The sequence below is a fragment of the Lipotes vexillifer genome, unplaced genomic scaffold (assembly GCF_000442215.2).
Source record: "Lipotes vexillifer unplaced genomic scaffold, Lipotes_vexillifer_v1.1 scaffold433, whole genome shotgun sequence".
Classification (NCBI taxonomy): Eukaryota; Metazoa; Chordata; class Mammalia; order Artiodactyla; family Lipotidae; genus Lipotes; species Lipotes vexillifer.
Window position 1 is genome coordinate 1,376,968 of NW_006774285.1, and position 20,602 is coordinate 1,397,569.

At 37.1% G+C, this 20,602-nt stretch overlaps 1 protein-coding gene across 1 annotated transcript in view; it reads left to right on the forward strand.

Annotated features, from left to right (window-relative positions):
- CLTC (clathrin heavy chain) overlaps window positions 1–20,602 on the forward strand; it is a 60,999-nt gene that overhangs the window by 13,913 nt on the left and 26,484 nt on the right. Inside the window, exons 4-12 of the mRNA XM_007449093.1 lie at window positions 6,658–6,865; window positions 9,566–9,834; window positions 10,383–10,544; window positions 12,623–12,736; window positions 13,157–13,330; window positions 16,120–16,317; window positions 17,064–17,264; window positions 19,693–19,845; window positions 20,338–20,460. Coding sequence (XP_007449155.1) covers window positions 6,658–6,865; window positions 9,566–9,834; window positions 10,383–10,544; window positions 12,623–12,736; window positions 13,157–13,330; window positions 16,120–16,317; window positions 17,064–17,264; window positions 19,693–19,845; window positions 20,338–20,460 — 1,602 coding nt within the window. The remainder of the gene's footprint in view (window positions 1–6,657; window positions 6,866–9,565; window positions 9,835–10,382; window positions 10,545–12,622; window positions 12,737–13,156; window positions 13,331–16,119; window positions 16,318–17,063; window positions 17,265–19,692; window positions 19,846–20,337; window positions 20,461–20,602) is intronic.

The window sequence follows — 20,602 nt, forward strand, 5'->3', positions numbered from 1 at the left end:
GTACGCGGGCCTCTCACTGTTGTGGCCTCTCCCGTTGCGGAGCACAGGCTCCGGACGCACAGGCTCAGCGGCCATGGCTCACGGGCCCAGCCGCTCCGCGGCATGTGGGCTCTTCCCGGACCGGGGCATGAACCCGTGTCCCTGCATCGGCAGGCGGACTCTCAACCACTGCGCCACCAGGGAAGTCCTAGTGTGTATTTAATAAGAATAACAAAATGATCTTCTATAGCCATACTGCAGTAACCGAGGTGAAGAAATTGACTTTAACAGAATACTGTTATCTCGGGCTTTATTCAGATTTCATCAGTTGTTCCAATAATGTTCTTTATATCAAAAGAAAACTCAGGATCATGAATTGCATTGAGTTGTCCTGGTTCTTTAGTTGTCTTTAGCCTGGAACTCTATTTGTATTTCAAGACGTACAGTTTTTTTGTTTTTTTTTTTGCGGTACGCGGGCCTCTCACTGTTGTGGCCTCTCCCGTTGCGGAGCACAGGCTCCGGACGCGCAGGCTCAGCGGCCATGGCTCACGGGCCCAGCCGCTCCGCAGCATGTGGGATCTTCCCGGAGCGGGGCACGAACCCATGTGCCCTACATCGGCAGGCGGACTCTCAAACACTGCGCCACCAGGGAAGCCCCGTAGATACTTTTAAAGAGTACAGATCATTTATTTTGTGGCATGTTCTTCAATTTGTGTTTATCTGATAGGTCATATACTTTTGGCAGGAATACTACAGGAGTGATGTGTTCTTTATAACGCATCTCACTGGGAATCACATGCTGTCATTTTGACCCATTCATTGCTAGTTACATTAACTTTCTCATCATTTGGTGAAGGTTATGTATAACAGGTTTCTTCACTATAAATCTCTTTTTCCCTTTGTAGTATCTTGGGAGATATTTTGAGACTTTGTAAATATCTGTTACTCCTCAAAATTTGATCCATTAATTTAATATCCATTGATGATCCTTGCCCAAATCAATTATTGTGTTGACTGCAAAATACTGACTTTTAAAGAATTCCATTGGTCTTTCACCATTTTTTTTTAAATTAGGGTATAGTTGCTTTACATTTTTGTGTTAGTTTCTGCTGTCTTTCACCATTTTTAAGTTAGCTTTCTTCTCCAAGAAACAACTTTTCCTTTTATATTTATATTATTTATATTAGTGTTGGACTCCTGGGTTTCATAAATCTCTTTTAATCTATAATTGTCCTGAAAAGTAATTAGCAGTATACATATAGTAAAGGAATGTTGTCCTGTGTAAGAATATTTAGGCCTCCAGAATTTTAGGCATATTGAAAAGAAGAGATGGGAGAGGCTTTCATTCTTTAAGAAAGTTCTTTTATTTGAGGAGCTTAAGGTTTAGTTGGATAAATGGATCTGAAATTGTGGGGCATGAGCAGATTAGGAAAAGTTGGGAAATTTTGGTTTTGGAAAGGTATGGTAGAAGGGAGAGAAAGAGGCAGTGTATGTCTGTGAACCAGGTAGTTTCAACTCTTCTGCACACTAAGGGGAGAAACGCTGAGGCTGCTTTCCATTTCACCTTCTATTTCTTAGCCTTGAGCTCTTTACAGTAAAGAATTTTTTATGATACTGACCTTATGCCTTTCGTTTGCATTAGCTTTCCTGGCCTGCTCCCTGAACAAAGGCATAGGAGACATATTTGCCAAGTTTGTTAGAAAGCCTTAGCAATACTGTTCCATAGTGCCCCTAAAAATAAGAATTGAAATAAAATAGGATTACTTAGCATGAATGTGTTACATGATTCCATGTTATGTGATTTTGAAGATTCTCATCTCTACCTAACTTTATTTCAAAAATTTTTTTTAAGTTTTTATTGAATTTGTTACAATATTGCTTTTTTAATATAAATTTATTTTATTTATTTTATTTTTGGTTGTGTTGGGTCTTCGTTGCTGCATGCAGGCTTTCTCTAGTTGCAGCGAGCAGGGGCTACTCTTCGTTGCCGTGTGTGGGCTTCTCATTTTGGTGGCTTCTCTTGTTGGGAGCATAGGCTCAAGGCACGCGGGCTCCAGTAGTTGTGGCTTGCGGGCTGTAGAGCACAGGCTTGTTGTGGTACACAGGCTTAGTTGCTCCGTGGCATGTGGGATCTTCCCGGACCAGGGCTCGAACCCATGTCTCCTGCATTGGCAGGCGGATTCTTAACCGCTGCACCACCAGGAAAGCCCCTGCTTCTGTTTTATGCTTTGGTTTTTTTGGCTGTGAGGCATGTGGGATCTTAGCTCCCCGACCAGGGATTGAAGCTGCATGCCCTGCATTGGAAGGCGAAGTCTTAACTACTGGACTGCCAGGGAAGTCCCTCTACCTAAATTTAGTTAGGCAAATTAAAGAGCAGAATTGGAAATTTTAAAGAGTAATTTCCTTTTCTTGAAAGAAAAACAAACAAAACTTCAGTGTCTAATAAGTTAAGCACCCAGAGACCGGTAATCTTTTATCAGTAATCAAAAGAAATTCACACCCAGCATTTCAGCCAACTTCTAGGACAGCTGTATTAAGCAGATAAAATGCAAATACAAAAAAAGCTTACCTTGAGCTGGCCTAAGTACTGATGTGTTATATGTACTAATAGTATCTATTGAAGTTTTACTATGTGTAAGGCACTGTTCTGAAAGCACTTCACATTAAATCCTCACAATTGTGGGATATGTACTATCATCTCACATGTTTCAGGTGAGGAAATGGATACACAGAGATAATTGATTTGCCCATGATCATTTATGTGGCAAAACTAGGGCTAAACCCAGACATTTTGGCTCTTATGAGGAATCCACAGAACTAATTCTGGATAGCACTTGTAGTTTATAATCAGAGTTATACATTTGTACAGTAATTGTCTACTTGAATGAAGAGCCCTCTGTGTTCTCTAGGTTATGGGGAATCTGAAATACTATTTTTCACTTCAGAACTAAGAATGCAGTGTTTCACTTTGTTCTCTTGGCATGTTGATCCAAATTGCGGTGAGGAGGGGAGGAGAGGGAAAAGGAATCATTTTCGTATCGTTTGTAAAATGTAATTCCAGGGCACTCCAGAGTTTTGGGTGTGCTGATTAACAGTAAATCTGTTAATATTTACAGTCAGCCCTCCCCTCCATATCTGCGGTTTCCCGTCCATATGAAGGACTTTCCAGCATCTGTGGATTTTTGGTGTCTGCGAGGGGTCCTGAAACCAATCCCCAATGGATACTGAGGGATGGACAACTGAACTTATTTTTTGGGATCTGAACTAGACTTACGTGTCAAGTCCTACAGTATTGCCACTTACAGACCAGTGTCCAAAATCTAGCCTGGAAACTAAACAAATTACACAGTTTGGGTGGCTTTCTTTAAAGGGGGAGCAGTTGATAGTTTGTGTGCTTTTGTGCACGTGCCATTAATGTTTTTCTTTAAAGGGAGAATGGAAATACATACTTTCATGTGTGCATTATGATTGATTAGAATATTTTATGGCTAGTATGTGCTGTTTTGAAAATGAAATCTGTTTAAAAACATTACAGTGTTTTTTGGCTTTTTTTGTCTGCGCTGAGTGGCTTGCGGGATCCTAGTTCCCTGACCAGGGATCAAACCCGGGCCTTCAGCAGTGGAAGTATAGAGTCCTAACCTCTGGATCACCAGGGAATTCCCTATGATGTATTTTAAAGTTTTAATCTGTATGAATATTGCTAGACACAGTTAGCTAGTATGGTAACCCTTTTATATGATCCTATTTTAAGAGTGCACCTAACCCAGAATTGTGATTAATGATGGTGACCTGTCCTATGACTGTTCTGGGATGTTTTCCTTTTGAACATATCCTAGGAAAATATGGGAAGAATTGGTGAGCGTTCTGGGCATTCTCACTGAAAAGTATCACCAGTAAGGAAAAATTCTTACTGACATTATTTGAAGAGAAGGGAGCAAATGTAACTTTCTGTTAACTGATAGGAGTAGGTCACTTGAAGTTCTGTCACTTATCCTAACAACTGGGATAGGCTTTTTAGGAAGGAGAAGTTTCCTATTTAGTTGTATAAATGGGCATTACTTAAGTAGGCTCCTTAAAATGTTTAAATATGTGGATTGGTGAGAATTTGCCATCTACCTCTTGCTTAATTTTGTTTTTTAAATAAAGGGTGTATGTTTGTTTCACATGGAGTACATTCTTGATAGAGAAGATTAAAAATATATATGCATAGCTTTCTTGGTAGAATGTGTTTAATGAGAAAAGAAAATAAGGATTACCTAAATTGTGAGGAGTACAGGAACCCCACCCCCTTTGAACCAGATCTTTGCCTTTTCTGCAAATAAAACAGCTCTGAGGCTGAAGGTCAGTGCTAAATTTTGACAACATGTGCCTTTCTTGCTGCATTTATCTGGAGATCTAGCTGGGAATAAGAAGCACATATTTCTTGACTTACCTTTTTTCCTCCTCTTTCCTGCCTTTTCTAATAGTGTTTTCTTCTCTTACAGTTGTCTTGTACCTGCCTCTTATGTGGAATCTGTTAGAATCATTTATGGGTTCAATTAGTAGTGTTTGTGGTTTGCATCCTTGTTTTACTTTTAATTTTACTGTTTGACTAACACTTTATTTTTACTTTCTCAGACAATGTAGGATTTAAGCTGTGACAGTTGGGACTCAAAATTGCCTTAGGTGAATGCTTGGTAGTGACTTAGAAACATAGAATTCTTTTTTTACAGAGTAGTCTAGACGATAACTTGTTGCTTTTACATATATAGTTGTGGGAGCTCTAGGATCTACTGGAATATTTTTTTAATTATTGGAAAGGTAACTATCAATTAAGCTTAAGAGTCTGAGGACTGGTCTACTCAGAAAAACGAATGTGCCCACCTCACGTGAAATTAGACAAACAATTTGGTTTGTACAAGGCTTCCTTTAAGCCCACACACAGTGTCTTCATATATTGTTGAGGACCACTTATATTTATCTTCCTCCATTAGTTCTGAAACTAAAAGTCACTAAAAGTTAAAGTTAGGAAGAAATTAAAATTGATAATTCATAAAGTTTTGTTGTAACCAAACTCATGTATAAGTTACATATCTCACAGCTTGTGTATTTGCCTTGCACTGCAGCAGATACTTGAGCTTGTACAACTAGTTAATCTTCTACTTTATTACCATGTTTGTGTTAATAGTTAGACAATTGCTTGTCTCCTTGCCCTGGTATTCAGTGACTAAGTTACTGTAACTATGTTTCATAATTGGTTGTGCCTGTAGTCATTGAGGTATAAGAGGGAAGTGAAAGTAAAATGTAGTGTCTTAATCTTAATGTTGTATCTTTTTGAGATCCTGGTCTGGTTATAGTTAAGCACTATTGGCAGAAGAGTTTGACAAAAGAATTTAAGTTAAATACATTTAATTTGGCTCAGCCAGTCCACAAGAGAGTAGTGACAGTGATGGTCTCTGGGAAGGGAAATAGGCTATCTGGGGAACAAAGGCAGGAGGAAGACTTGATTTTTTTTTTTTGCTTCCTGTGCTTTTAAATTTTTGTTTGATTTTGTTCTATGTGAATTTGTTATCTGTTGGAGGAAAGGAAAAAAACAAAAAACCCTAGGCTGGTCAAAGCTAAGAAAGCCTTCAGATAGCCTTTGAGTGGTACTTAGTCTATTATACCACATTTAGTCACTCAGAGAAATGACCCACTCTGGTAGAAGTCTTCTTTTAACAAGTGCCTTTTGTTCTTAATACACTTAACTAGTTTTCAAAGACCTGCTGTCTTTAGGTCCTATATATTCGCTTAGCAAATACTTTAATAGCTTCTGAGTACACAAAGCAAATCTGATTCCATTATTTTCCTTGTTAAAATCCTTAAGTAGCTTCCTTTACCTATAGAATAAATTCAGGATTCTTACTGGGGTACATTTAGCTTATCACTCCAGCCCTTGCTTGTGTTTATAACCTTAATTCTCTACTCTGAAAGCCTTTCATAGTCTATGTTCCCAATGTTACAAAAGTACTTACAGTTCCATTAGCAGACCACACTTTTGTATCTCTAGGCCTTAGCATTTGTTCTTCCTTCTGTTGAGCGTTCACGTTCATTCCCTTCCCTGTAAGGCCTCCTTTGACAGGATCTCTCTTTCCTATCTTTGTTTTGGCACTTTTTGCAAAGTATTGTTTGTCTGCTCTGGCTAATCCAAGTTCCTTTAGACCAAGAACCCTGTGAAATTTTTAAATCTCTCATTTTATGCTGTAATTTAATTTTCAGATTCCTGAGGTCCAATGCATATGAACAAGTAACTACTAATTGCTAAAGGGGATTAGAGAGGACAGATGCAATAGTTCAAAGATCTTAAACCAAGAAGCATTGATTACCTCAGTTCCCTTAACCCATAAAGGCTAGCTGTCAGATGTAGCTCTTTCCTTTATCTTTATATCTATTTATTCTGCCTCTTAGTTGTAAACAGAGGGTTATACATCTCAAGTTACAACTACAAGGTTATAACAAAACAATTGAATGCCGTATTTGTTGGAAGAGAGAAGGTCCATAATAGTAATTGCCTCACTTGAATCAATGGAGTTGTCACTGTTGACCTTGAAGCAGTAATGGTTAAGTGAGGATTTGTAATGATAACAATACATGAATATCAAGTCTTTCTAATTCGCTTTGTAATATGATTTATTAATATTTTTTGTTTTTTTCCGTCAGCTCCAAAACCTGGGTATAAACCCAGCAAACATCGGCTTCAGTACCCTGACTATGGAGTCAGACAAATTCATCTGCATTAGAGAGAAAGTAGGAGAGCAGGCCCAGGTGGTAATTATTGATATGAATGACCCAAGTAATCCAATTCGAAGACCAATTTCAGCAGACAGCGCCATCATGAATCCAGCCAGCAAAGTAATTGCACTAAAAGGTATAAAAAGCTCGTGGGTTTTTTTTTCTTAAAACTCTTTTCCATGTATAATTTATTCAAATACAATAATTAGGATCTATTTTTTTAGTATATTGATTAAATTTGGTTAAATAGATCTGCAAAGTTAAAGCTGTTACTGTATTTGATTTTTAACTACTTTCATGACTTTTACTAGGCATATTTCTGTGAGATGTCTTACTTTCTACTCATAAGATCTACTTGGAAAATTTTAAGTTTTAGATTAAATGAATTTAAATTTTATACCTACAGTGTGATAAGATTGTACTGAAAACATGACTCCATATACAGAAGACATAAATTAGTGATTCATATTCTGGAATAAAATATACTTTACTAATACTAGCACCTAAACATTGCCGAAGTTTGTTATGATGATAAACTTGCTCTTCATGCTGTGCCTTTTTTATGCTTCAGGCTTGTGTTTCATTTAGATTATCAAGTTCTAAAAATGGCTTGAATTTACACTCATTTTTTAAAGTGTGTGTGTGTGTGTAGGTGGGTATTAAATTTTTGGAATCAACGGTGTTACAGTTTATTCAGACTAACTTTTTAATTGTCACAACAGGGAACTGTACAGCCTGTCAATCTAAACAGTTCAGAGAACCTCATACTCTCTCGAAGTCTATGTAAATTTTTTTCCTTTGAACTATAGACTGAGTGAAATTGACCGTTTAAAATAGGTTTTTAAGAGGGCTAGGTAACAAACTGGCTGAATCTGAAAGGCACATTTAATTGCCTATTTTTTGCTTTGTCCTTTTTCTTCTTGGTTGTAGGAGGAAGAGTTCAGATTCCTAGTAATTTCTTGATAAATTTGTGGGTGACTTGTTAGAGGTGCTGAAGTATTTAAACAGACTTTTTAATACATTTTTTCCCCACATGATTTATACTTTGTATTTAGTAGTAACTCTGGTTGGAGATTAAATTGGTTGGCTGAGGGTCGGGGGGCAAACATATTCAAACAAATAAGTCTCCATTACATATCCAAGATAGGAGTTGATCTCATCTCAAGGAAAGATGGTCCAGCTTTTACCTGGGATACTTGTTTTGTGGCAGTGATCTATTATTTGCTTCCATTAAACAATACATATTATACTTTAAGGTATTAAGCTCCCTTCAGCCTCCTTAAAGAATTTAAAGCTTAGCAGCTCTCACACCTCTATTAAAAGGCCATCGTTTTAATTTTCTCAAAATTCTTTGCTATTTTTAATGTTATTGTTATTTTATCACATTTCTTAATGCTTTCTTATGTGTGCAGATGGTGAGTTATCTTAAATTAGATTGTATTAGTTATTGTCCTGTTCTATAAAAAGAATAAATTGAAATGATTTGTGCCTGTATGTCTACATTACAGAGTTAAGCTGTCATCCCTGCCCTCCTTCCGAAACCACCCCACCAACCCCTTTCATGTAAAGAATAAAACGTGTAATTAGCTAGGGGCTGGGGAAGGCAGCAGAGGAAAGTACTTCATTCCCAAATACTGCTTCCCTCTGAATCCAGTTTCAAATCCCTTGGTTTCTTTTTATAAACAGGACTATAACTCTCACAATTGTTCAAGTCTGGTTGTGGTTTACATATTGTGTGGGATGGGAATAACATTCTTCGTTTTATGGAAGAAGCTTTTACCCATATAGTAATTAGGAAGGGTCGTGGTACAAAGCTGTATGTTTTGTGTCCGGTCCCGTCCCTCTCTCCACCCCCAGTCTCACCCCCATACTATCTTATAATTTTTGTTCTTCAGGAGCCAGATTCTCTATGGCTCAGTAGTGGAGTTTTCCTTAGTCTCCAAGGACTAATCTGAATTAGATAGCCTAGTGTCAGCCGTGGGCTTTTGACCTCTAGTAATTTAAACCAAATCACTTTTGGGACTGTGATGGATTTCAAATTATAAGTACAAGCCTTTGTATCTGACTCAGTGAACTGTTAACATTCAAGGCAAATTTCATCCTTCTTTTACTAAATGTTTGCTGTCTTAATTGGATGAAGCTTGAATTTTGTTCTTATCTCTAGTATATTAACATCTGAAACTGAGAAACTGAGGGAGCCTTTGTCTCCCTCTCCTTTTCTCCAGCACCCCTACCTTCCCTTTGTATCTTAAACCAAATAAAGGTAGCATGCACTTCTCTTATATGCTAGTGATACAAGGTAGAGTTGAAGTATATCCTCCTCCAAAGAGAAGTTTCCACAAGATTTAGTTGAATGGGGCGGGGGCGGGGGGGGGGGGGCAAGGATGACTGCCTTTTAAAACGTAGACATTTTCCCCATGTGCTTGAATCAGATTTGCTTTGTTCTGTGTACGTACCACTAACTCAGTTTATGGCTAAGCATTCTTAATTAAGCATGAAGATTACAACTTGTTTTCCATTGTTAAGTGAGCTGTTCTTTAGACTCATTTTTAGTTGAGATTTAGAATTCTTTGGAAGTCATACTGTCTGTTTAAAATGTCTTGATTAGAGGTGATAGAGTTTTTGTGTCACAGTTAGATGTAGACTACTCAGTTTCAGCTGTATCTCTTCAATGGTTGCTAGTCTGTCAGTGTGACTTCTGTAGTTGGTTATTAGTCTCATGATAGAACCATTTTGTTTGGAAGTTACAGATTTTGCTGCAGAGAGTCTAGCTAGATATTAATTTATCCTGAACTTTGCTTTCTTAGTGATTCATAATTCTTAATTTTGTTTTTAGCTGGGAAAACTCTTCAGATATTTAACATTGAAATGAAAAGTAAAATGAAGGCCCATACCATGACCGATGATGTCACCTTCTGGAAATGGATCTCTTTGAACACGGTTGCTCTTGTTACGGATAATGCAGTTTATCATTGGAGTATGGAAGGAGAGTCTCAGCCAGTGAAAATGTTTGATCGCCATTCTAGCCTTGCAGGGTGCCAGATTATCAATTATCGTACTGATGCAAAGCAAAAGTGGTTACTTCTGACTGGCATATCTGCACAGGTAACATTTTTCTAGTTTTTAATAAAGAAAAGGTTTAGAGAATTAATGGGCTCAGAATGCAATTTATTTTGAAATTAGGTTGTCTTTGCAAATCTGATTTATTTTGGAAGACTGTTTTTTTTCCTTCCTTTTTTTTTGTTTTTAGGAAATAGAGGTTGCTGGCTTAATGCTTTCATACTAACATACAGTTCAGAGTACTCTTACCAAGGTGTTTTTAGGTCTTATTTGCAGGTTGAGTGGATAATGAGTTCCTGTATGAATGATTTGGAATTTATTGTGGATATTTACTGCAAAATGAGTACTCCTATATCTTTCTTTTTTTAAAGATAGTGTAAAGAGATGGTTGTATATGAGGCACATTTTAAACATTCATGTTAACGCTTTAATAAGAGTGTTTGCAGCTAAATTTTAAATTAAGAGGTATCAAATCTACATTGAGAGACTAACAAGGAATTGTAAATCCTTGTAAAGCACTCTAGTTATTTCAGTAGTTGTTGAATCTGGGAGTTATTGGGTCCCCAAACTTTATTCTGCTTGATCTTTTGTAGCAAAATCGTGTGGTAGGAGCTATGCAGTTATATTCTGTAGATAGGAAAGTGTCTCAGCCCATTGAAGGACATGCGGCTAGCTTCGCACAGTTTAAGATGGAAGGAAATGCAGAAGAGTCGACGTTATTTTGTTTTGCAGTACGGGGTCAAGCTGGAGGGAAGGTAAGTTTTGCCTTTGGAAATTGTTTTAGTGAGAACTTATCTTTTTTGTCTTTCTGTCACTAACTAATTTGTTACCTAATTTCAAAATAGTCTTCTCCCTTTCTTGCTAATTTGTTTTTAACATTCAGATTTGTGGTGACTTAATTTGTTTAAATTCTGTTTCTAGTGATACTTGTCTAAAATGAATGTTCTTTAACAACTTACTTGTATCAGCTGTTTATAGTAAGACTTTATTTTCATTGCCTTTACCAAAGGCCTTAATTTGATGTTTTTCAACTTTACCATGCATAAGAATCACTAGGGTGGCTAAAATGTACATTTGTGTGCCTTCCATCTAGAGAGTCTGATTCAGTAAGTGGAGCTCATAATGTGCATTTTAAATGCTCTAGGTGACTAGATAGAATGTGGACCACAATTTCAGTACCATTGCCTTAAATCAGAGCTTCTCAACGCTGACTATATATTGAAATCACCTGGACAAATTGAAGTACTTTGTAAGGTTCTTAGTTTCAGACAACAGAAACAGGGTGTGGTTGATTAGAGCATAAAAAGTTGAATGAAAGGATAATGGATAGTTTTCAATAGCTAGGAAGGTTAAGAACCAAGCTTGGAAAATTAGGAGGAATAAGGGAGAATGGGCAGCAGCCAAAAGTCCTGACACAGAACTGCGGACCTGCTGCTGCTATGATTGCACTGCTGGATGCCACAGTTAGCACTGCTGACCCTGGAAACTCAGTTTGACTGCTTTTCTCATTGCCATAGCAGAATCTCTGAAGTCTTAATATTTTTCCATGCTAAGTAGTTTTTAAAAATCAAGACAGAGATTGCCTAAAATATGGTAATCGATAGCCTTTAAGCTGGATGGCTAGTCATCCTAGTTAAGGATGAGACCACCCTAATAACTTTCATATGGTTATATATCTTGGAAACGGAATTATTTATTTTTAGTCCATTCCTGACATGACTAAGCAAAATATATAATACTCTTTCATTGACATTATTTGCTTTCTCTTGCCTCGCTCACTGATGTGAAGCATCGGACATTTAAAATCAGAATGTTCTCATCCAAATTTGTGAGGTGTATGTGATTAGAGCGACAACTCAGCTTAAGTGCATACTTACCTAAAGTGCATACTTTAGAGTAGGTGTGGGCAGAGGAGAATTTAACAACTTAAGTTAGATTTCTATTTGGGAAAACTAAATTACAATCAAAAGCCCTTTTGTGGGTATTGTTTCACCATTCTTAATTTAAAGTAGATTGAGGTGTGATTGAGCTATTCAACCGACTTTTTAAAATTTTTATCTCGAAATAATACATATTATTCATAGGAAGCTGCAAAGACAGTACAGAGAAATCCCATGCCCTTTACCTAGTTTACCCTAAAGGTTACATAGCGATGTAGTACAGTAGATAAACCAGAAGTTGATATTGGTTCAATTGTATAATTGTGTCATTTTATCATGAATAGATTCAAGGTACATACTATTCTGTCACCACAAAGATTTCGCTTTTGCTACCCCTTTACAGTCACAACCACTTACCTCTCCCTCACCATCTTTAACTCCTGAAAATCACTAATTTACTCTCCATTACTAGAATTTTGTCTCTTCAAGAATGCTATGTAGGGCTTCCCTGGTGGCACAGTGGTTGAGAGTCCACCTGCCAATGCAGGGGACGCGGGTATGTGCCCTGGTCCGGGAGGATTCCGCGTGCCGTGGAGCGGCTGGGCCCGTGAGCCATGGCCTCCGGGCCTGCGCGTCCGGCGCCTGTGCTCCGCAGCGGGAGAGGCCACAGCAGTGAGAGGCCCGCGTACCGCAAAAAAAAAAAAAAGAATGCTATGTAAATAGAATCATATAGTATGTGATCTTCTGAGAGTGCCTTTTTTTGTGTGTTCCCATAGGGCATAGTGTCCGTGAACATTCATTTTATTACTGAGGAGATCCATGGTATGGTTGTACCATATAGTTTAATGTTCACCTATCATAGGACATTTTGGTTGTTTTTAGTTTGGGGCTACAAATAAAGCTGCTATGGTCCTTTTAGCATTTGATCATAAGTTTTATTTTCTTTTGAACAGTTACATATCATTGAAGTTGGCACACCACCTACAGGGAACCAACCCTTTCCAAAGAAGGCAGTGGATGTTTTCTTTCCTCCAGAAGCACAAAATGACTTTCCTGTTGCAATGCAGGTATTTTAAGCAAAACAAATGAACTTAAAATCTCTCCTCCTAACACAATTCAAAAACTACAACCGATAGTCAATATAATTTAAGTGGTGACTTTACTCAAAAATAGTTTGTTAGTGAAACTTTGTAAAGTAATACTCTTTCTTTAATGTAATATATAAATTGGGTTATCCCAGGTTGTTCAATATGATGTTTTTCTCTTTTATACAAGTTATTAATATTCTTGTGTTTTATGTAAGAGCTTGGGATATCCCATATTTAATTTGCTGTAAAAATGAGGAAGCCATAAATACTAGCTTTTAATTTTTCATATAAGCCTCTTGTCAAAATTCTAGAATTTCACCCATCTCTAAAATGGAATTGGACTAAATTTTCTGTTTATAGATTCATTATTTTACTGAAGTGTTGATTTTCTTTATACAGATCAGTGAAAAGCATGACGTAGTATTCTTGATTACTAAGTATGGTTATATCCACCTGTATGATCTTGAGACTGGTACCTGCATCTACATGAATAGAATCAGTGGAGAAACAATCTTTGTCACTGCACCTCATGAAGCCACAGCTGGAATAATCGGAGTAAACAGAAAGGGACAAGTAAGGAAACCTTGAAAATTAAATTAAGTGATAAAATAAAAGAGCACTTATTAGTGTTAGCTTTTTTTCAAAAAATAAATGGTAACTTTGGATGTCAGAAAATAATATATACCTAAAAATGCAGAAGCATCTGATAACAGTCTCTCTTTAACACTGTCTCAGAGAGAGAAACTATTTGGCATACAGTATAGCCGCCTAGGATTGTGTGTGTGTCTCTATTATCAAGAGAAGTAACTCTTCATGCAAAGAAACTAGTAGGGTCACATTTGACAGTCTGTGTACTTTTTTTTTTGGCTGCACCTCGCAGCTTGTGGGATCTTAGTTACCTGTTCAGGGATTGAAGCCGGACCTCAGCAGTGAAAGCGCCAAGTCCTAACCACTGGACCAACAGGGGAATTCCCAGATTGTATACTTTTTATAGGGGTTTTATTCCTATGATCTCTCTAAGACAAATTATCAACTACAAAGAAAAGAATTCTTCTTAACATCTTTTTCCCTACCTCTTTAATTATTACTAAATGTTTAATGTTGGAAGGTGATATGTTACAGTAGCTATGATATGTTCAGTGAGGGTACTTGAAAAGTTATCCAATTAGGGAGTATATTAGCTGTTCTGAATTTGTCACATTTGACATACCTCCTCATACCACCTAACACAAGTGATCCTTTTTCTGTGTTTTAGTGTTTTAATGTAATTTAAAATATACCAGGAAGTATCTTTTTCCGTAAAAGAAAATGGTTAAATTTTCAAAAACAGTACTCTTACTGGCCTTGCCTTTTACTGGTTTTCCTCCAAATTAGTATTTTCCCTAGATGGTAAGCAAAAGAAGTAGATAGGTTTTTTTCTCCTTTATTCTGTTAATTTCCAGAAAATGGTATGTATATGAAGAGAGAAATACTCTAGAGAAAGAGAGTCTTTCCCTACTATGTCCCTAGATCTTAGGTAGCCCTCTTCATGGCACTTACCACAATGAATTACAGTTGTTTCAGTCACTATTCTCCCTTAGGAAAGGGGCTTTTCTTTGTTTAATTGTATTTCTACACCAGTCAGCGTCTGGCACAAAAGCTACTTTAAAAATTTAGTAGCGTTCATCTATTCAGTTGCATGTGTCTCTCTTGGAAAAATCAAGAATGAATGGGTCTTCTGAGGAACTAGGTTAGTGATAATTTTATAATGATAAATTTGTTAAGCCAGAGACTACTGTTTTTTGGGGGGTTTTTTTGAGACTATTATTTGAACTAAAGTATCTTGCATAATTTTACCATATGTATTTAATATTCATAACTTTAATTCTGGGAACTTATTGTTTTCCTCCCCTTCCCCCCACAAATTTTCTGTGCCAGCTGCTTTGAATAAGAAGGTGAATGTTTACAGTAACCTTTAGGCTTCAGGGCTTTACTCTTTTGATCAGAGCCAACCAACTCTAGCTGGACCTATGCCCTGAAGGAATGAGTGTGTGGTTTCTGTTGGTTGAAAAATCAAAAGTGATCAAGATGACATTGTTGCCAATATCTAGCTTACATTCTGAACTTGGTAGAACTGAGTACTTTAGAAGGTACAGGAACCTTCTTTGTCCCCTGTAGATTTTAAGTTCTGGTTTCTAGAAATCTGCTAGTACAGTCTATAAGTAGGATAAAGATGAAACTGGTTTGGTGTTTGGGGAAGACTACAGAAAGTATAGTTAGAAGTGGGTTTGTTCATCTCCCTTATTTTTCCTAGGAGGTAAGTATTAAATTAAAGATGGGTGGAATGCAAATGACTATACAGAAAGTAATTCTTCCTTTTTTTAAAAGGTGTGTCTTAATACGGAGTAGAGTGACACATTGCAGATATAAGATGGCCTAAGCTTTTGGCGATGGGGGTCAGATCTGTAGAAATGAAAGAATTTCGGAGGTTAAAATTTTTTCACTTTCCTCAAAAGGAATAATAGAACGGGCAAATAGATATTACCTGTTTGGTTATTGAGTTCTCATTTATTTAACAAATATTAAGCATTTACTTTGTGCTAAACACTGCCTGGTGCTAATAATACAATTAAACAAAGATAAGTCCCTTTCCTTATGTGGAATAGTGACTGAAAAACACTTAGATGAGAAATAATAGTATGAGAACTGCTGTTGGGGGTAATATAAGTAGTTTACTGGGATGTATACCCGCTCTGGTGTTGGGGAGAGGAATGGATGCATAGTGAAGGGCTCCCTTTCTCTTTGGCAATTGACAGGAATTCAGCTTTTAAGCAGTGTTCTGTGACTTATTAGGAGGACTGAGGGTAGGTAATTGTTCTTCAAAAAGAAGCAATTAGAAGTTCCTCTTCACTGGTGCCACATTTATTAAGCACCTACTGTATACCTTGCGGTATATAAGGTGCCTGAGGATTCAGTGGTCCTCCCCTCATTGAGTATATAATCTGGACTCTGGGAATGTAAATGTAATTAAAATTACTGAAAAATACTAAAGTTAGAAGGAATGTACCTTAAACTTCTTCCAGGTGAGCTCATACCATGTTAAGAATGAATGAATGGTAGCAAAGCAGTTAGAGTTTGGACAGTATGAAGTGGGGAGTTATTTATATTATAAGATGGCCATATTTTAGGAACCCGTAAATAGCTTAGTACCCTTTAGTCTTTTCTGCCCTCTTTTTTTTTCTTTTTTTTTTAATGGCAATAAGAAAGCAGCTGTCACAGTTTTATTACCTTTGTGACTCAGTAGTCATCAGCTCTAAATGGACTTGGTTTCACTGATGCTCACATGAACACATTGCAGCTATTCATTAGATCTTAAATTGCAGGTTCTCTCAGTATGTGTGGAAGAAGAAAACATAATTCCTTATATCACCAATGTCCTACAAAATCCTGATTTGGCCCTGAGAATGGCTGTACGTAACAACTTGGCTGGTGCTGAAGAACTCTTTGCCCGGAAATTTAATGCTCTTTTTGCCCAGGGAAATTACTCAGAGGCAGCAAAGGTGGCTGCTAATGCACCAAAGGTAAATAGTTATGAAAGTGAAGTTGCCATGATTGGATTAATGCTAATATGCTCTATTTCTAATACTGTTAGTTAGAACTGGAACCAGCTTTCCACAGAGAAACTAATCTTTTTTTAGGATATGTTTTCCAGTAGAATGAGTTACTTGTCAGTACCTCTAGATATAATTACTTTTCTGTGCTCTAGATTTGGTTAGCTTTTTAAAACTCAGGATGTCAGAATGATATATAGATCTAACAAGCTGTGATTTACATAGATGTAATACTGTTTAGTTACTCAGTTGTTATACTGCTTGATCTGTGATAGCTACTGATTTTATTTCTAAGAGTTGAAAATTAAACAAATCCTGTTCAATTTATGGTAGGAAGAGTTGTCTGAAATGGAGCTGAATTTATCCTCATCACCTTTGTATTATGTTGGACTGAATTAACACCTTACTCCCTGACCAGTGTAATGAAATTTCCACTTAACCTAATGTGAACCTGGAATAATAGCTAGTTGTAACTATTATTGTCTTACACATTGACATTATTATAATTAGGTTGGTATGTTCCTGATTCAGGATAATCTCATAACATTGAACCAGAAGTGTGACTAAATCTTTACTATTCAATATATTGAAGATTTGAGGTTTTGTTTTAGTAGATGGAATCATGCCTTTAAAATTGACTTAAGAGACCCATGGAGTTATTAGTGTGATGTTGGATCATCTTTAAAAGGAGTCTGTAACATTTCTGTTTCTTAAAGGGAATCCTTCGTACCCCAGACACCATCCGTCGGTTCCAGAGTGTCCCAGCTCAGCCAGGTCAAACTTCTCCCCTACTTCAGTACTTTGGAATCCTTTTGGACCAGGGCCAGCTAAACAAATACGAATCCTTAGAACTGTGTAGGCCTGTACTTCAGCAAGGGCGGAAACAGCTTTTGGAGAAATGGTTAAAAGAAGATAAGGTATATTAACTTCTGTTAGCATATTTTTGCTTTGATTAAATACTATGTTAGCAAGTTAAAAACATAGGCTGTGCCAGAACATCTCCATCCATTATTTATTGCTTGTAGGAATAGAACAAGAATAGACATTGCATGAGATGCTTAAACTTATTTCCTTTTGAAAATGTATTTATTTTGTGGCATGTTGAGGGTAGGATATCTATTTTAAAATGGAATCCAGGATTACTTGCTTGGTGGTTAAAACTACTAATCTGGAAGCAAATTGCTATCCTTTTGCTTTAGGAAAAGCGTAGTGTGAGACGCTTTGCGCATTCATATTTGTCAACGTATGTAACACTCACTTGGACCTAAGAATGTATTCCTTTCTCGCGCATCCCACACTTGATATGCCCAGTAGTTTCAACCATACAACATCATATCTTTTCTTGTAGAACTTCCCAGGTACCAAAACTGTGATATTTGCTGCTAGTAACCATGTTTGGGTGTGCAAGGGAAACATGTTATATAAAACGTTGGCTCGGAAATATGTTAACAAGACAGCAGGGCTGTCTAATTAGCAGTGATATAGATTCCCAAAGAGATTTCACAGAATGTTAATTGGCATTACATGAAAAAATATTTAACTTAATTTCTTGAAATTATTTAAACATAAATCTTTAAAAACTGTTGTTAACCAGCTTTCTTTACTGTAAGATTTCTCTGTGTCTTTTAAATTCACTCAGTACTTACTGATTTCTTTTTACATAGAGTATCTAATGGTATTATGTTTTCTGGAGCACATTATGGAAAATGTTGCTTATTTGTAAGGCAATTAACAAGTTTAAACAATCTTTTAGTGGTATTATTCCTTTCATACCACCATAGAAAGCCTTTCTCCACAAAGTGGCAATATTGAATTGCCATGTCTTAGGCCAGTGTCAAGAACTGAGGTGGTACTGTTTATAGCACTCTGAGTAGTGAATAACTTCTAATGTTAGACCTTTTGGCTTTAGTGTTATGTTGGTTATATTTTTACATTACTAATTGTAAGTCCTTGTTTCTTGACCCAGCTTCTGGCAGTCTTATAGGATATTGGAGGATAGTACTTCGGAGTTGGGATGCTTGGACAGGAGTCTGCTGAAGAATAGTTACTAGCCACATAGCGAGTATTTGAGTCCATCCTAGTTGCTTAAGATAAGGGAGGATGGGAACAGCCAAGGTAACTGAGTTGACCAATATAAGTGTGAAAGCTTTTTGGGTATCATTACCTTTTTTGGTGAATGGTCACATAGGATTCATTTGTGGTAAAAAGGACACCGGTCAACTCTTCATTAGTTAGCGTGTTTGGTTGAGAGGTGTAGACTCTGAGAGAACTTCTCATTGAATGTCGGTGATAATCATAGAAAATCAACTCTAGTATATAAAGCAGAACTCTTTTAGAGAAGCTGCTTTCCAGATTGGGCAGCTGACTAAGGCAGGTTGAATAGTACAGGGGAGGGTATCTGCATGTATACCACCTAAAAATTCTAAAATTTTTATCTGTTTGACCTCTTGAAATTAATGTCCTGCTTTATAACCTTAAATCCAAAAATCAAGAAGATAATGAACCTTAGATCCTTCAGACATACAGATTATACCCTAATTTTAGTAATTGTCTTTATGGTAAGCCTCATCTGGCTCCTTGAATATCAGATTTTCATTTCATAACATTACATTAGGAGCTGCATTATTCTTGAAAAATTAAGACCATGTGGGTCTGATATCTGAATACTCTTAATAGTTAGAGGAGCAAGATTCTGCTTTTTAAGTATTTGTATTCCTAACAAGGTGATTGGTAGTATCTGTACGTGTGAAGTCTTGGTGGGTTTTTATCCTTGATTAAGTAGAATGTGTGGAGAATTCTGAGTTATTGCTGTGAATACAAAATCAAGAGTCTTGGGCTTCCCTGGTGGCGCAGTGGTTAAGAGTCCGCCTGCCAATGCAGGGGACACGAGTTTGAGCCCTGGTCCGGAAAGATCCCATATGCCGCAGAGCAACTAAGCCCGTGTGCCACAACTACTGAGCCTGCACTGTAGAGCCCGCGAGCGACAACTACTGAAGCCCGTGCGCCTGGAACCCATGCTCCGTAACAGGAGAAGCCACCTCAATGAGAAGCCCGTGCTCCACAACGAAGAGTAGCCCCCGCTCTTCGCAACTAGAGAAAGCCCGCACGCGGCAACAAAGATGCAAAACAGCCAAAAATAAATACATTAATTAATTAATTAATTAACTAATTTAAAAATCAAGAGTCTTTATAACCACAACCCTTGCATATTTGTAATACATTCTGGGACAACTGAGAAACTAAGTGCCTGTCATGTTAGTTATTATTTATAGTGGAAGTAGTGTCAATTGCTGATTTATACAGCAGCTCATGGATTACTAAGCAGTCTCTTTTTCCTTTGGACAGCTGGAATGCTCTGAAGAACTGGGAGACCTTGTGAAATCTGTGGACCCTACATTGGCACTTAGTGTGTACCTAAGGGCTAATGTGCCAAATAAAGTCATTCAGTGCTTTGCAGAAACAGGTCAAGTCCAGAAGATTGTTTTATATGCTAAAAAAGTGAGTTCAGTGAAACAGATTCTCCACATAAACTCATTAAAACATTAAGAGAGGAATTAGCTTATAGTAACTCTCAGTGACTTTAATGGTGAATTTCCTTAAATATTTATAATTACTTGGAAAAGTATAAAAATGCTGTTATGGCTCGCATATAGAATTACACTTCAAAAATGGAGACAGTTACTCTTGCATGGCTTATAGAATTTAAGCTGCTAGGGCATGTTTAACCTGTTAGAACAGATTTTTTTGGTGGTCAATGAGACTGAATAAGCCAATTATAAAAATGTATAGCTATTTGTTCAAATATGTTATCACCAAGGTGTCTGTTTGTCTTGTATAAACCAAGATCAAATTGAGCATCTAAGTTAAAACTGAATTTGTATTTTCACCATTAGCTCTGTCTGTCGTAGCAAGATTCTATTGCAGAAAAGGCCTTTAAATGATATAAAAATGGAACTTTGTAGCAGGGCTTAAGTTTTTGTCTCTTTGTAGGTTGGATATACTCCAGACTGGATCTTTCTGCTGAGAAATGTTATGCGAATCAGTCCAGATCAGGGGCAGCAGTTTGCTCAAATGTTAGTTCAGGATGAAGAACCTCTTGCTGATATCACACAGGTAAAGGAGTTAAAATGTATTTTGTAGAAGTATAGAGAATGGGGGAGATCTGAGTTTAAACAACTTTGGAGAAGAATGGGTTAACTTTTTTATTTGTAGAAATTAGAGCTGTGTTGATCTACATGGATAAACCTTAAGTACG